At 38.9% G+C, this 17329-nt stretch overlaps 1 protein-coding gene across 1 annotated transcript; it reads left to right on the top strand.

The window, feature by feature from the left end:
* Positions 1–344: 344 nt before the first annotated feature.
* HSPB1 (heat shock protein family B (small) member 1) lies at positions 345–16799 on the top strand. The gene is made up of 3 exons (XM_089676582.1): positions 345–814; positions 14799–14862; positions 16516–16799. Exons 1-3 carry the CDS (start codon positions 415–417, stop codon positions 16703–16705), a joined length of 654 nt encoding a protein of 217 aa, XP_089532708.1. The 5' UTR covers positions 345–414; the 3' UTR covers positions 16706–16799.
* The last annotated feature ends 530 nt before the right edge of the window (positions 16800–17329 follow it).

Raw genomic sequence — 17329 nt, 5'->3', positions numbered from 1 at the left:
TACATCATAGTAAAGTTTTACTGTTATTTTCAACAAGCAGCAATTAAGGTAGTAACTGTTATTACAGATTTTGCAATAACATCATTGCTGTAGGCATGTTGTAATATACCCATTCAAAGTGTCTATGTCATTTCCAGTTACAGACACTTAAGTGACATATATAGGAAAGTTTCTTATCTGCTTGATGGTACATAAATATTCATAAATGACTTGTCAGTGCATTGTTATGCCTGAGGAACGAGAACCTTCTATCACAACTACTTGTGTAATCTCCAGTAATAGCACACACTTTTCAGTTGCTAAAAATAAATGCCTGGCTCTCCATAAAACAGCTGCACCTTCCAAATGCCAATGACAGACTGAAACTTAGACAGAGCAAAGACAGCTTGTCTAACAGACTCATAGACCTAGACCATGTCTTCAGAACGTAGAATCCCCTTCACTTTTCTTCGCACCCCAAGTTGGGATCCATTCCGAGACTGGTACCAAGGTTCCAACCGACTGTTTGACCAGTCTTTTGGTATGCCAAGAATTCCTGAAGATTGGTACCAGTGGCCTAGCACCAATTGGCCAGGCTATGTCCGTCTTTTTCCCAATCAGTCAGTGAACGCTGTTCCTCCTACTACTCCAGCTGTAGCCTCTCCTGCAGGGGCAACTGTTCCTGATTTTAACAGGGCACTAAGTCGGCAACTTAGCAGTGGAATTTCAGAGATCCGACAAACAGCCGACCACTGGAAGGTCAGCTTAGATGTCAACCACTTTTCTCCTGAGGAACTGGTTGTGAAAACTAGAGATGGATTAGTGGAAATCACAGGTAGGTTAAACTGTTTATCAACGCATTTATGTCATTTCTTTTAAGCAAGCTATAGCATACTAAATAGAAAAATATAGTTATGGTAAATAGTTTGTTGCACTCTGATAAATGTTATTTACTGTACTTGTGAAAGTTAATAATTATAAGTTTATTGTATATGTGCATAAATTACTGTTCATTGCTGGCTGTACATGTGCCATGTTGGCCATGGTTATTTTCTACCAGAAAAAAAATCACTTTGATTTTGCTAAATAAAACAAAATTCATAGTAAAGACACTAGGATCTAATATGCATTTTCCATCAAGCTACTTATCTGTGTTCGTCCACACACGCCTAAGTACCATGCTATGGTTGAAAAACAGATTACATTGTATTTGGCCACAACATAAGTTTCAGTGAAATCTGTTTAAATCACTACATAGATTTACAGAATAATGACAACTTCAAAAAATAATGTATAATAAGATACATTTTTTTATATGCACTAAATTTACTTTCATGAAATTAAGTAAACATGGTTAATATGTGTAATGATAGGAAATATGTTTTTGTTATACTAAATCCTTAAATTCAAACACTTGGTATGTGTTTTCCCTGGTTCCATGCTTAAAGCAACCAGTGCTAGTTTGTAAAAAAGCAGTTGTTCTCATGTGTGACTATCATTATGGCCATGCTATACAGATCTTAGCACTTAGTAATAATAACCACAAAGTTCAAAAGACACGCTTCTATAATTTTATTATGATATGTCATAGCTGTGAAAGTAACTTATAGACTTTACATGATTTTTTTAATTAAAAAAATAACACTGTAAAGTTGATTATTAGAGAAGTAGAGCATGCTTACTTTCAAAGTAAAGTTTCACTTATCTTAGTAAATGAGGTAAAACTAAGTGAAAATTCATTTGGAAAAGAATACCCAATAATTTGAAAGGAAAAAAGGGATTTTTACTTGCACATGATTGGATGTCTGAAATCAGCACAAGTCACCTTCTTCACTAAGCTAACTGAATGTTTTCTTGGCAAAGCAAATTGTCATGTGTATGTATGAATGTAAATTAGGGACCTTAGATTGTACGCCCCTTGAGGGTTAGGGACTGATGTAAAATATATATGTAAAGCGCAGCGTAAATTAACGGCGCTATATAAGTACCTGAAATAATAATAATCTAGCTTCGTGAATGAGATGAACTTGTGCTGACTTCAAACATCCAATTATGTGCACGAAAAAAATATTTGTTTTTACATTTTCTTTGCATATTATTACATATCCTTTGCGATGTGAATTTTCACTGTGTTTCACCTCATTCACTAAGTCAAGCGTAAATTCATGTTGAAAGTGAACATGTTCTCCTCCTTTATTAAATCAGGGTCACGGGGTGGGTCTCAGCCAAATGGAGCAGATCTTTTGAAAATACTATTTGAAGGTTTTTTGAATCTCTTTTCTTTGATCCTCATTGTCAGGGAAAAGATAAGCAGGAGTGCAACTCACAGCTTGGCATATTATTAAAGCCTAGGAAATTGAAAGCCCACATGTGTACTGAATGAAAGAGAATTTTAATAAAATAAACATTTCAAGGTCAATTTCTCTTCTTTTACTAAACTGCATACACACCAGCGTGCACAGGATTTTATTTTTAATAAAATGCAATTTAGGCATTCTTACGGTTTTATTGTAGATCGGACTATATTAGTTCATAAAACGGGGATTTTTTGGGAGAGTCATCTCAACACCTAATGTGATGCTTAGCCACTATGAAGAAATGTACAGGTCCCCCTAGAGGTACTTCTAGTGTCAGAAGTGTTAGTTACCGCTAAAGGAGATCTTTCTTTTTTTTTTTTTTTAATATAAGTTCCCTTGCAGCCAAACAAATTCATTTCCATGAGGAAGGTGTTAATGTGAACCTAGACTCTGGCAATGTTATCCTTCAAACAGCATGGGACAGGTCAGTTGTGAATGCTATAACATAGGCATTCTACAGCTGTTCTTTTGCCTTGACCTACTTTGTCATCCACTTCACAGTACTATGTAGCTAAAGACAGCCACCATATTAGGGAGGTGGAAGTGAGGCAGCTATTGCTATTTTTTGACCTAGCCCCAAAATAGCATAATCAATTTAATCCAGCAACCAGAGGCAGGAGGGGCATGGATATTCCTTTTATGATGTCATAGTCTTGGTAGGCATCTCTAAGGCTAGAGGAATGAAGGATAGATAGCACTGTGACATGTAAGGAAGTGCTGGGCTCTAACTAATTCAACAATTGTTCTCAAAGGCACATCTGTCCATCCATGGCTAGCCTTTTTACCTAAAATCATATTTATGTTAAACTCGGTCACAAATTCTATATAATTTTCAACAAATATTTTTTTAACAAGGATAAAACTGCTGGACAGTCATAATCCCCATGATGTGTATGCATTTCAACTTAGTAAACAACACATTGCAATCAATGAGAATTTACTGTCGAATAATTGACATGCATGGACAGGGGCGGACTGACAACTCATGGGGCCCCCGGGCAATAGGGGATCATGGGGCCCCTGTGTCCTTGCCCAAATTCAAAAAAGCCTATGAAAAAGGTACCAGGGGCATCTCATGGGGCCCCCTACTGACCCGGGCCCTCGGGCAGTGTCCAAGTTTCCAAATGGTCAGTCCGCCCCTGTGCATGGAAGATTTGACAAAAGTTTTTAACTACAGAAATTAATGTCAGTGTTATAGAGTTATTCTTTGGTTATCCACTTGCCCTCCAGAGGATTTAACTCCTTTCCTGCCCAGGCCATTGTTTGCAATACAGCGCTGTGTTACTTTAACTGACAATCATGTAACGCTGCGACCAAATTAAATTTATGTCCTTTTTTTTCCCCACAAATAGAGCTTTCTTTCTGTGGTATTTGATAACCTCTGCGTTTTTATTTTTTGTGCTATAAAAAAATAAAAGACAATTTTGAGAAAAATAAATATTTTTGTTATAGCGTTTACAAATGGCGGTATGATACTGGAATGTTTTATTTTTTTTATACTAGTAATGGCGGCTATCAGTGTCTTATAGCAGGACTGCGGTGGGCATTCTGACACTGAGGGGGAACTGACTAACTGTCACTGACATCCCCAGTGACACCAATACAGTGATCAGTGCTAATTTATTTATTTCAGGTACTTAAATAGCTCCACCAATTTACGCAGCGCTTTTACATATATATTGTACATTTATATCAGTCCCTAACCCTCAAGAGGCGTACAATCTAAGGTCCCTAACTTACATTCATACATAGTAGGGCCAATTTAGACAGGATCCAATTAACCTACCAGCATGTCTTTGGAGTGTGGGAGGAAACTGGAGTACCTGGAGGAATCCCATGCTGGCACAGGGAGAACATGCAAACTCTAGGCAGGTGGTGCCGTGGTTGGGATTCGAACCAACTAATAAAAAGCACTGACACTGTACTGACACTAGGCAGGAAGGGGTTAATGTGTGTGTGTGTTTTACTGTGTAAACACATTGCTTTTTATTGCTCTGTGTCCCACGCAGCCCCTTTCACTGGCTGTCCTGTATTCCAGGAGACCGGCATCTTCAGTGTGGGCACCCGGCTGTGCAGCTTGCGGCTTCACAGCCGGGTACCCCCTGCGCATGCGCGAGTAGCGCTGCACTTCACGAATGGCCCTGTAGTCTTCTGGGACCTGTCACTTGTCCCAAAAGACTACAGGGAGGGAGTGAGGGAGGACTCCTTCTGCTTCCGATTGCCTAGGCGATCAGACCGGAAGTGGGAGCTGGTACATGTCAAATTTGGGTACCCGCTCCCCCCCCACCCCCCAAAGGTGTCAATCCTTAATGGCGAGCGGGGGAGCAGTCCTTAAAGCGGAACTTCTCCTTTTGGGTGGAGCTCTGCTTTAATGTTACTTCTGACTAATACTACAGTACTAATATATGAGAAATTGAACAGCAGCTGTGTCTAGGAACAGTATTTAACTTTCATGACCATTTGAATCAGCCTGATAATAGGCAGCGCCAATGACATAGCCAGTCATAAACCAATAACAGACACAAAACTTGATTTTGGACTAATGAATAGTACAAATTAGAAGCAAGAGAACTCTGCATTTAGGTGGAGAAACAATCTAATTAGATCTTCGCTGACAACTGTTTTCAGTTGGAGTGATATGAGGTAATGCTGATTTTGTAATATAAGTCACATCTCTTCTCTTACATATAATGAAAGCTGAAAGTGGATTGATTACTACTGACAATGACTCCATGTGTGTGCTCATTTCTTTTTACTAAACCTTGAGAATGCAAAATCTGGTGCAACTAGTCTGTTCAGCTTCCAGGTTTTATTGCTAAAAATTAAAGTGGTAGTAAACTAATTTTTTATACTTTTACCCATAGGTAAGGTTTTAATAAAGCTTACCTTTAGGTAAAATGAATATCTCCTAAACATGCACCATTTAGGAGATATTCTAGTGAGCTGCAGCCAGTGACATTAAGTCCTCATGCACACTGGACGTTTTTACAGCTGCTGTCTTTGGTTTTTGACATTTTTTTCTACAGCCAGTAAACCCCCCCAGCATGTTATCCTACGTGCCCATGCACACATAGACTGTAATCAACGTTTTTTGGCTGGAAAAAAAACCCAGAACTATTAGATTTCTAGAGGAGTTTTTTTAGCTGTAAAAACACTCTTAATGCTGCAAAACGCGGTAATACACCACACACCGGCGTTTTTGGACTTTTTTTGCCCCCCAAAGTTTTTTGAGTAAAAAAAAACGCTAAAAACCGCAAATGCAGAAAAATGCAGGAAAGCGCTGCTAAATGTGGCAAAACGCCACTGAACGCTAATGCAAAAACACTAGAAAAGGCTGAAAAACTCATGTTTTTAATGTGACTTTACATAGCTAATATTACCAGCATTATCAAAACACTCCGTGTGCATGAGGACTTAGGGTGTATGCGCACTGAAGGAACAGCATACCTATGTTGTTCCTTCAGAGCTCTGTGCCACAGCCATAGCTCCAGTGTGCATGCACAGGAGTGATGCCATTGCAGCTTCGGCCATTCAAATGGTCGCAGCCCGGGAACCTGGAAGGAAGACCGGGTGAAGATGAAAGCCTCTGCAGGTGTGACAGCACACTTTGTTCCCAGGTAAGTCTTTCATGCAATACATACTAGCACATTATGACATTACCTTGCAGGGGAAAATCTTTTTTGTGTATTTTAAGTTTACGACAACTTTAAACACTTGCCCTCCTGAGGATTTAAACCCCCGTTCCTGACCAGGTCGTTTTTTGCATTATGGCGCTGTGTTATTTTAACTGACAATTGCACGGTCATGCAATGCTGCACCTAAATTAAATTTACATCCTTTCTTTCCCACGAATTGACCTTTCCTTTGGTGGTATTTGATTGCCTGTGCATTTTTTATTTTTTGCGCTGTACAAAAAAAAGGCTGACAATTTTGAGAAAAAAACCCTATATTTTGGACTTTTTGCTATTAAACATTTCCAGTATAAAAGTGAAAAAAAATCCCAATACGTGTAAATTAATTGGTTCATGTGAAAGTTATAGTGTTTACAAATGGCGGTATAGATACTGGGATTTTTTTTTTTCTACTAGCAATGGCGGAGATCAGCGACTTATAGCGGGACTGCGGCAGACATTCTGACACTGAAGGGGAACTGACTTGGTGTCACTGACATCCCCAGTCACACCAATACAGTGATCAGTGCTAATAAAAAGCACTAACACTGTACTAAAAGACAGCAAACTCTGTACTCTTCTGCTTCGGGATGGACTCGGCTAGGGTTATGGTAACATCACAGATATCCTGGAAAATGCACTCCTTGCTGCCCTCAATAGACCAGGGTAGTCCAATGTCACTGGATACAAAGAAAAACAAACAGAGGGCACACCGGCCCTGTGCATTATCATAAAACATTTATTGGAAAGATAAATAGTAAGTATCGTACTCACGCAAACAAGTCAAAGGCACATCACACTAAACGCATTTTGAGGTCTCAACCTCTTCCTCAGAGCCTAATGGCACTGAGCAGAAAGGGATTAATATGAGGGGCAATCAAAGGGTTAACTATGTGTAGGGAGTGTTTTACTAGGGGACGGGGGCGTGTGCTTCACTGTAAACACACTGCTCTGGATGGCTGTGCTATGCACAGCCATCTGGAGCAGTGTGCCCGAGCTGACAGGGAGGAAGATTGAGAGCCGTAGCTGCTAATGGTGGCGCGGGTAGGATGCGCACACCCCCTACCTGGTATCCCTGCTATAGGGCGGCGGGGAAGCGGTTAATTGAACAAGCTGAAGTTAGAAGCTGATTGGCTACCATGCACAGCTGCACCAATTTCTGAATGCTCCAGTTTTAGTAAATCTACCCCAATGTCTATGAACCTGAATTCACTATGTAGGTTTTTCCTAGGTGGTATTTAGTCTTACAAATATTTTACCACTTTGAATCACTTTTGAATAGCAGACCAAAGAACAGTTGTACATAAAAATTAGAAGTTGTACTGAAAAAGACTCACGTGGCAATAAAAAAGACTATTCCTTCTAAGTTCACCTAATATTTGAATGAAAGCAAATATAGACATTTTTAATAGTCAAACAATAAACAAAAAGGTAGCAAAACCTGTCCAATTGTTATTTATAAGGGGTAAAATTGTATTGAAAAATGCTTATTGTCTTTATAAACTAATTTATAGACAGTTTATTATGTTATATTACTAATGTTACTAAAGTGAGAACCTGCTCCCTGACACATATGATGGCTGACCTAATTAAACTGTCACCTAATGGCCCAGTAATTTGCTCTGTTCATAGCGTTCTTGCATGTTCTATCTACGATGAGGAAAAGGGAAATATAAACTGCAGCCCCAGTGATTTCCGTAATGGATAGCACTGTCTCAGCACATTAAATATTAATACTACATTTTAGTTGGCTTTTAGTCTACAGTGCAGGATGGTGCAGTTCATTTTGAGGCAATGTGTATAATGGGGAGCAGAGAGCTTCTCCCTGTAACAACCTGCTGTCATTAGCACTATTGGACGTTGACTTGAAACTGACATTTGCCTTTGCTAATCTGTAGAATAAGACCACAGCTGTTGACTTGATTCTCCCTGTCAATTTTGATGTATACCAAGAGCACAGAAACACTGCTATTGTCACTCTATTTTTAAAATAAAGTAAATCTAGCATGTAGGGAAATATTTGTAAATTATATGCTGCTGTGTAAAGGCTTTTTTCTCAGAGAATAGGTACACCTCCCCATCATTGGGTCGCCTTTGTCTTCACCCCCTCTCTATCCCCCATCACCCCTACTTTTATTAAAAAAATATTTAGCACCTCTACCTCCCCCCATCCTCATACACTGCAGACTGCAGAGTAACTCACATAGCAGCCAGTGATGTTTTATAGCTGTGATCAAGCAACCTCTAAATTCGCACATCACGTGTTATAGTAAAGGTAGGAAGATGATGTTTATTCGCTCACTTAAGCTATTTATGCTGCAATACCATGATCTTCTCTAAGGACCAGGGAACACTATCGGCTTAGCACAGGAACACCTTTCTATTGCAACCTATTGGCAGGGCATTGTATGCACACTCAGGTTCCGTGGTAGGGCAAAGCAACCAATAGGACACTTTGTAGCTCCTACTGAATAAGAAGCGTACAATACAGGACCATGCCTATTGTCATCCTGGTACATAGGATTGACACATTCTGGCACCATAAAAGACCTGGTTCTTGTATAACAGAATTCAGAGTAATATAGGTAATATAGTAGTATAGTATAGTGTATAACATGATATTATATCTTACATGGAAGTAGTATCTAATAAGCCTCATGTATCAAGTATCTAAAAGGAAATTCTCAGCTTACTATTTCCATAGACTTTCTATAGCGTGTTACTAAAAAAATGTTTTCTGGAAAAAGTTGCTATAGGTAACACAGACCAGACAAATTATGTGCAGACCAGACAATTTATGCACACTCAGGTTCCACTGTAGGGGAATTGCAAAGCAACCAATAAGACACTTTGTAGCTCCTACTGAATAAGAAGCATACAACACAGGACCATGCCTAGTATCATCCTGGTACATACAGTAGTATTGACACATTCTGGCACCATAAAAGACCTGGTTCTTGTATAACAGAATTCAGAATAATATAGGTTCTGTATCATGTATAACATGATATTATATCTTACATGGAAGTATCTAATAAGCCTCATGTATCAAGTATCTAAAAGGAAATTCTCAGCTTTCAATTTCCATAGATTTCTATATCGTTGTTACTAAAAAAAACTGTTTTCTGGAAAAACTTGCTATAGGTAACACAGACCCAGGGACGGACTGACCATTTGGAAACTCGGGCACTGCCCGAGGGCCCGGGGTCAGCAGGGGGCCCCATGAGATGCCCCTGGCAGGGGCGGACTGACAACTCATGGGGCCCCCGGGCAATAGGGGATCATGGGGCCCCTGTGTCCTTGCCCAAACTCAAAAAAGCCTATGAAAAAGATACCAGGGGCATCTCATGGGGCCCCCTACTGACCCCAGGCCCTCGGGCAGTGCCCGAGTTTCCAAATGGTCAGTCCGCCCCTGGTACCTTTTTTATAGGCTTTTTTGAGTTTGGGCAAGGACACAGGGGTCCCATGATCCCCTATTGCCCGGGGGCCACATAAGTTGTCAGTCCGCCCCTGCACAGACCAGACAAATTATGTGCAGACCAGACAATTTATGCACACTCAGGTTCCATTGTAGAGGAATTGCAAAGCAACCAATAGGACACTTTGTAGCTCCTACTGAATAAGAAGCATACAATACAGGACCATGCCTAGTATCATCCTGGTACATAGGATTGACACATTCTGGCACAAAAAAAGACCTGGATCTTGTATAACAGAATTCAGAATAATATAGGTTCTGTATCATGTATAACATGATATTATATCTCACATCGAAGTGGTATCTAATAAACCTCATGAATCAAGTATCAAAAAGGAAATTCTCAGCTTACTTTTTCCATAGACTTTCTATACTGTTGTTACTAAAAAACTGTTTTCTGGAAAAAGTTGCACAGACCAGAAAAATTATGTTCAGAATATTTTTACAACATCAAGCATAAACGATCCTTGTCAAGTGGTATTGCACATATCCTTAGGTCTAGTCATATGATCAGTGCTGAGATATTGTTCACATTTCTGTTTTGATGCAAAGGATCATTGTTCAGGCAATTAGTCAACTAGTCCTAGATCTGTCTGTATGTCAGCCCCATTAGATCTTAGGACACACAACATAAGTGCCAGCATTTCAAAAAATGGGATGTAACTGGATTTGATCAAGTTACTGGAGGTTGCCCAGGGAGAAAGGAGAAAAGGCTTGCTATTTGGGGTTGGTGTCCACAGGAACCTTGCACCCTAGTGAACTTGCACTTGATCCTTTGGACCACTTTTTAACAGTTCACTAATACACCAGTGAACCAAATAGTGATGGGCTGGGTGTTTCAGCTGAACATTAACTTGACTCGAACATTAACCGTTCATGTGATGAAAAAACATGACTGATAAGGGAGTTCGACGGGCTTTTCACCCGAGTCGCCCCACAATGCACTGAGCTCTCACAGTGTATCGTATTTGGCAAAAGCAATGCACCTGACCACAGATCAGGTACAATGCTTTGGCCAATCACTGCACAACTGGGTGGAGCTAGCTGTGATATCACTGCTAGCTCCACCCAATTGTTTACAAATGTCAGATTGCGGTGAGTGCTTGGTAGGTGCAGATGGGTTGGTGGGCATCTGGTTTTTTTTTTATTTCAGGAGACAGCGTCGTCGTGACAATGCTGGATGCCGTGATAGATTATGGATCACATCGATGGAACCATTTTTTTTTTTAATAAAGGAATTTTTCAAAAGACTGGTCTCTTTAATTTTTACTCAACTTAACCCTTTAGTGACTGAGCAGGGGTACAAGTACCCCTTACTCATTCACAAGGGGAGGCAGCATCAGGGGTTTGCGGGGGGATCTGCGGGCAGAGCTCTACTGCCCGCAGACCCCAACAACCATCTGGCCAGGGTTGTGGGGAAGAGGCCCTTGTCCCCATCGGCATGGTAAGCTGCAGGGAGGGGGGGCACTCATTCTCCCCCCCCCCTTTTCTGCCCTGCAAGGCCTGTGCTCAGATCATGGATCTGGTAGGAATTTAGGGAGAACTCCACACTTTTTGTGCCCATTTTTGGGTGGTGGGATTCCCCTTAAAAGTTCTATCAGGCCTAAAGGGCCTGATATGGCTTTTAGGGGGAACCCCACGCACTTTTTTACTGTGGGGACCCTCCTAACCTTCCTACCAGACCTAAAGGGTCTGGAATGGATTGGGGGGGGACATGCTGTTTGTTTGTTTGTTTTTTAAAATTTCATTTTTAAAAAAAAAAAGGCTTTCCTGCTGCAGCAGTTTCTATACATTGTACAGATGTGTAAGTTTGCAGGTAGTTTAAGGGGATCCCCCCAGGCATGATATTTAAAGTATTTTTTTATTTTTTTTTTACCTTAAGCAATGAAAAATAACTGCCCCTTTAAAAATGCTTATTTTTGTAATTTTTTTTCACTGATTCATGTCACTCAGGGCAGTACCCAAGTCCCTATTCCCCTTTATGGCCAATAGCTTGCATATAAGCCTTCAAAATGGACACTTTTGAATTTACAAGTTTGAGTCCTATAGATTTGCGTTGAGTTCACAGTCCAACTTTTGTTAGGTTCAAATGTTCAACTGCGAACCGAACAAGGGGATGTTTGGTCCATCACTAGAAGCAAATATTCACACGTCATAGCAAATAATGAGGTCCACTCTGACAAACCATCAGCTTTCATTACTCCCTTATTCCTATTCACGACACCATTTAGATTCAATGTTACAATAAATGTCTTTTAATTTGGCAATATGAGTAATGCAAATCTACAGTAGATGTTGACACTAAGGCAAATGCCAATATTAGCCTAAAATTTGTATGGCACCTTCAGTGTGTACAGAGATCTAGTAGGATGGGAGTCAAAGCTAAATAATTCTTACAATCAATGACTTGCCATATACAAACAGCAACTGTGCCAAATATATCAGGACCAGCATATATAACATTTCTAGATCAGAAATGTGGTGAATGTTGCAAAAGCCTGTATTTTCCACTGGAAAATCTAGATTTGTAACATTTGGTAGTAAACGTATATTGGTTTGGTAAATGGTGAATATTTTTACAGGGAAATGTACAACAGGACCCCATTGGTGAACAATCACTTTCTCTTTTAAATACATGCCCAAAGATATTTAAGAAACATACATTGTATACTTTCAAACCATAGCCCATGCTTCAACTTAGTGAAGTGATAAAAAAGAGCTATAAAAAACTGGTATAGATCTTTAACAATCCTTGAATCCCACACAGATGGTAAGGTATAGGTATATAAGGTATATAATCCTACTTAGTAGACCAGCCTGAAGTTGCTCACACAGGGATTTATGTCTGCTTTCGAAATGTAAGTAGATGCCAATACAAACATTATTACACTTGGACAAATAAAGATTGCATATCAGTGTGGATCATATTACTTTTGCTAGTCTATATCCAGAACACAGTGTGAATGATCACTTCAAATTAAACATAATCAGAATGCTTCTGAATGTGATGCATTCACATTGTGCATGCATTGAGCAAATATAAATCCAACATTTACACAAAAATCCAATACAGATTCCATATGTTGGCCATTAAGGATTTGTTTAAATAATTGAATCTTTGTACTATTATAAACTACAAAGATAGAAAGGCCTGAATATACAAATAGAAAACCTCACAAAATCATTAAAGGACAAAGTAGAGAGTTTCACTAAAATGTGGTTCCATTGGGTACAGTTAAACCAGACTTCTGATTACCTCACACATTCTCGAGGGACCCTGTCATAATGGGCCCGGGATGCAATTGAGAAACAAATTACCATAATTCTGCCTTTTGCCCTCACACTACGTAACTAACTCCTGCCATTGATATCCTCTCTTTTCCCCATCAAAACATACAAAAACCTAATATTTTCTGCTCATTTCTGCTATTTGTATATATAAGACCATGGGGATAATTTACTAAAGGCAAATAAGCTGTTCACTTTTCAAGGAAAGTTGTATTTTTTAAGGGCGTATGCCCCAGAGCTTAGTGAATGAGATGAAGCTCTGAGGACTTCCATCATCCAATCAATAGCAAGCAAAAAATGCTGTTTTTTTATTTTCTTTGAATATGATTGGGTACTTCACCACATTCACTAAGATATGGGACAATTGCACTTGCAAAGTGTAACTTCCATTGCAAAATAAATAGTCTTTTGCCTTTAGTAAATTAACCCATATCTCTACCCTATACCCCTGTTTCACCCTGCTACAGTATATGAACTTGGTTAGGTTTCATGTTGTATTGACAAATAAATCTTTGCACATTTATCACATTAGCATTTAACTGTATGCCATTATACTCTTTTTTGCCCTCTGCCCCATACTCCTTTTGCTTAACCCCTTCCATAAACCCACACTCCACCTAGCCTCCCCCTTTCTCGCAAAGGATAAACTAAGATTTTCCACACAGTTCTTTTATTTCTATGTATAAGACCAGTGGTCTCCAAACTGCAGCCCAGGGGCCGGTTGTGGGCCTTTGATTGCCTTTATCTGGCCCTTGGGGCACTATTCTTCCCACTGAAATGAGGCACCATTCCTTCCACTAACACCAGACACCACACATTGGGACACAATTCCTCCCACTGATATAAACTACAGAACATTATTACTTCCACCAACATTAAAGATGGTGCACTTTTCCTCCCACTGGTACCATCACTGGGGTACTGTTCCTGCCGCTGACATCAACAATGGGGCATAATTCCATCCACTGATATAAAATATAGAGCACTATTACTCCTGCTAACACTAAAGATGGGGCACGTCTCCTCCCACAGCTACCATCGATGGTGCACTACTGCTGCCACTTTCATCCCACTGCTATCATTGATGGTGCACTACTCCTGCCACTGACACCAATTCTGGAGCACTGGTCCTTCCCTGACACCAATGTTGGGGCACTGGTCCTTCCACTGACACCAGTATTGGGGCAAATTTTCTTTCATTGATACCAGTGTTGGGGAACCATTCTTTCCACTGACAACAATGATTGGGCACTATTTGTGCTGCATTTTCCACTCCCACTGGTTACAGTCCGGCCCCCCTAAAGTCAGAAGACCAGAAAACTGGCCCTTTGTTCAGAGAGTTTAGAGACCCCTGTATAAGACCATACCACTACCCTGCACTGTCACCCTGTTTTAATAATTTACTAGATGGATTGATAAATATTTGCACATTTATCACTTTAGCATTTTACTGGCAACTCTATATTACTTGGAATTACACTGGTATTCAGCATTTGCCTTGTTAATCAAAAACTTGATGGAAAACCCTAAATAAAGAATAAAAAATTACAGGGATAGAGATAAGTTTTAAAGTAATGCATGGCATGCCTCACACTACAAGATTCTATTAAATAATAAAATCTAGGGATCACACAAAAAAGAACTAAATTGTTTAACCGCTAGACAGACCATGTTAATGTGGGTGCTTTTTGTAAAAAAAATAATGGTTATACTGTATATGACAACATTTTTGAACAGTCAGTGCCTTCTAAATAGTCATCAATGACATTTAATATTGTACATTTTCAAGATGCCCCTAGGGTTTTTTTTCTCTTCACTTAAATATTGCATTAAATATTGCATTACTAGACCTATCGTGGTGAGAACTAGCTTGGCTTGCTCTTAGACCATTTATTTGAAAATGTGCACCATTAACATAACTGATGGACATTAATGCCGAGAAGCATGCGAGCTCATTTAAGTAAAGGCTATTCACCATAAGGAGATACTGATTATTCATGAACTGCTTTAACACTTTTCTTACAGGAAAACATGAAGAAAAACAAGATGAACATGGATTTATCTCAAGATGCTTTACAAGAAAATATACGTGAGTGTCCATGCTAAATGTTTTCACTCCTAGAGCTGCTGTTGGGAACAGTCAATAAAAATTGCCACTTTTTTGTATTTATATTTATTGTGAAGCCTCAAATTGTACATGTGCATAAGGCCTAAAATATTTTGTATGTATGCAGATTTTTTATTGCTACAGCTTCTTATACCTAAACAAGTTAAATGATAAATTACATTACAGTAAGCCAAGACAGTTTTAAGTAACATATTTATTTCCTTCTGGTAATTAAGTATTGTATAGTATATTGTTGTTTGCTGCATGTTACTAGATATCAGCTAACACTTGTTGCCTAGAGAAGCCATTGAGAATGAACAACAGATGATTTCCAATCCTGAAAAAGATCAGCACTAGAAATAGACTTGTGCCCTTAGCTGCTTCAAACCAAGGCACATCAAACATATTTTTGGTCTCATAGATAAAAGACTTGTCCAAGACCACAAGGAACTGACTCAGGCCATCTTTGTGTCCCTTTCACTAAGTAACCCTCTAAAGAATGTTTTTCTTCTTGGTTAAAAGTGTAGGCCTAAGAGTCAATATTGCTGTAATAACTTGCTTACATTTTTATTGACTTGATAACTAGGGAGACATATTGTTGATGTTGATCTGATATAAATAAATAAATATATATCTATCTATATATCTATCTATCTATCTATCTATATATATATATATCTATATATATAGATATATATAGATATATATATATCTATATATATATTAGTTTTACTATAAAACCAGATCTTCAGGGAGAATTTAAAAAGTCACATGGCAAACAGCAGTATAAAATGTCTTCAATTTTTAGAAAAGGCAAACAACAGCAAAACAAAACATTGGTGTGTCAAATGATGAGTAAACTAAAGCCTAGTACAAACGTACTGAACGTCAAACGGCTTCTGTCAAATGGTCTTACTGTAAAACCAGTATCCGATCAGCACTTGCATCCAATGGCTGCAAATACTGATCAGTGTATTCTGGCCAGGGGGGTGGGTCCCCTTGTTAGAAAACAATAACACATAAGGGGAGATTGCCACATAACACATCATTGAATTGATGCAGGGATCTGTCAGTTTTTTTTTCATTTAACCCCGCTGGTTGAATGAAAAAAAAAACTGATTGTGTGTACCCAACTTAAAGATGATGAGATAGGATGAGCTGCACTCACTATTCAACAAAATTATTAAATGTGCAACAATTTTGTGCAATACAATTCTAAAGGTGCTTCTGCCCCATGAAAGGTTGTTTTTAGTATAAAAAAACCAAAACATATCAGTCTATTGCTGTCTTCAACTTGACCAAAGTATCATTTGTATAAAATGCAGAAGGTGTAGTGAACAGTGTCTTTTCTAACTGTAATAAAATAAAAATAAAAACTGTATCTGTCATATGTAAAATATATTTAGGTGCAGTGAAGCAGTCTTTTTCCTACATATTATGCTGCCATCATAGGCCTAGATTTAGTTTCCTTTCTAGATTTCACATCCATATTTCATTCTCTTTGCTCTATGCATTAGGCACTGACATAGCACCATAGGTCATATCATCATATAATTACTGTATAAGTGAATACAATTAGGTGTTTTGTGGTTTCAGCATATCATTCAACAACATTAATCATGATCTTTTTTTTAGTCTTCCCGCAGGTGTTGATATCACAAGTGTGGCTTCATCTCTTTCCCCGGATGGTGTTCTGACAGTAGAGGCACCACTCCCCAAGCCAGCAATCCAGTCTGCAGAGATCACTATTCCAGTAACTTTCCAAAGCTGTGCTGAGATTGGCACATCAGATGCTAAGAAACTTGAAGAGGCTGCCAAAAAATAAGAGGACAAACCACTGTATTTGCTTTACTGTGTTTCAGTTACATATTTTTACACAAATACTGCAATTTTGAAAAATAAACATATTGAAAAATGTATTTTATTCTGTTGTGTCATAACTAGCATTAGTTGTTGGAAGAGAGATACTCTATTACAACCTTGGCTGTCAAAAGCACCACGATTAGGAATGATTCCGCTTGAGTGTACATGCACTTGAATTATAGGTCAATATAATTTACTTGAATATTCTAATCTGGAAAAAATTGGAGTTTAAAAGCAGATTATCTACATTTTGTTAATCACAAGAAAATAATTGCAAAAATAAATCATTACCATCTTCATTTTGAATGGAATGTAAGGGAAAAATATCTAAATTGATGCTTATCTTACCAGTAAGTCTGCATGCTGCTTTGTGGTCAATATAAAGTGTGGAGCACCCTCTGCAAGGGAACAACAGTCTGGCCTCTTTTGATGCTTGTTAATATTATTGCTATATATATATATATATATGGCCTTGTTGCCAAGGTACCACTTATCATATATATCAGCCTTTCATAACCAGGGTGCCCAGGCACCTTGGGGTGCCTTGAGGTTTCCTCAGGGGTGCCTTGGCAAAATGTCTACAAAT

The sequence above is a fragment of the Staurois parvus genome, unplaced genomic scaffold (assembly GCF_062004578.1).
Source record: "Staurois parvus isolate SC_StPar_1 unplaced genomic scaffold, SC_StPar_1.0 ptg000172l, whole genome shotgun sequence".
In the NCBI taxonomy this organism is placed as follows: domain Eukaryota; kingdom Metazoa; phylum Chordata; class Amphibia; order Anura; family Ranidae; genus Staurois; species Staurois parvus.
This window is presented reverse-complemented; position numbering and strand designations above follow the sequence as displayed.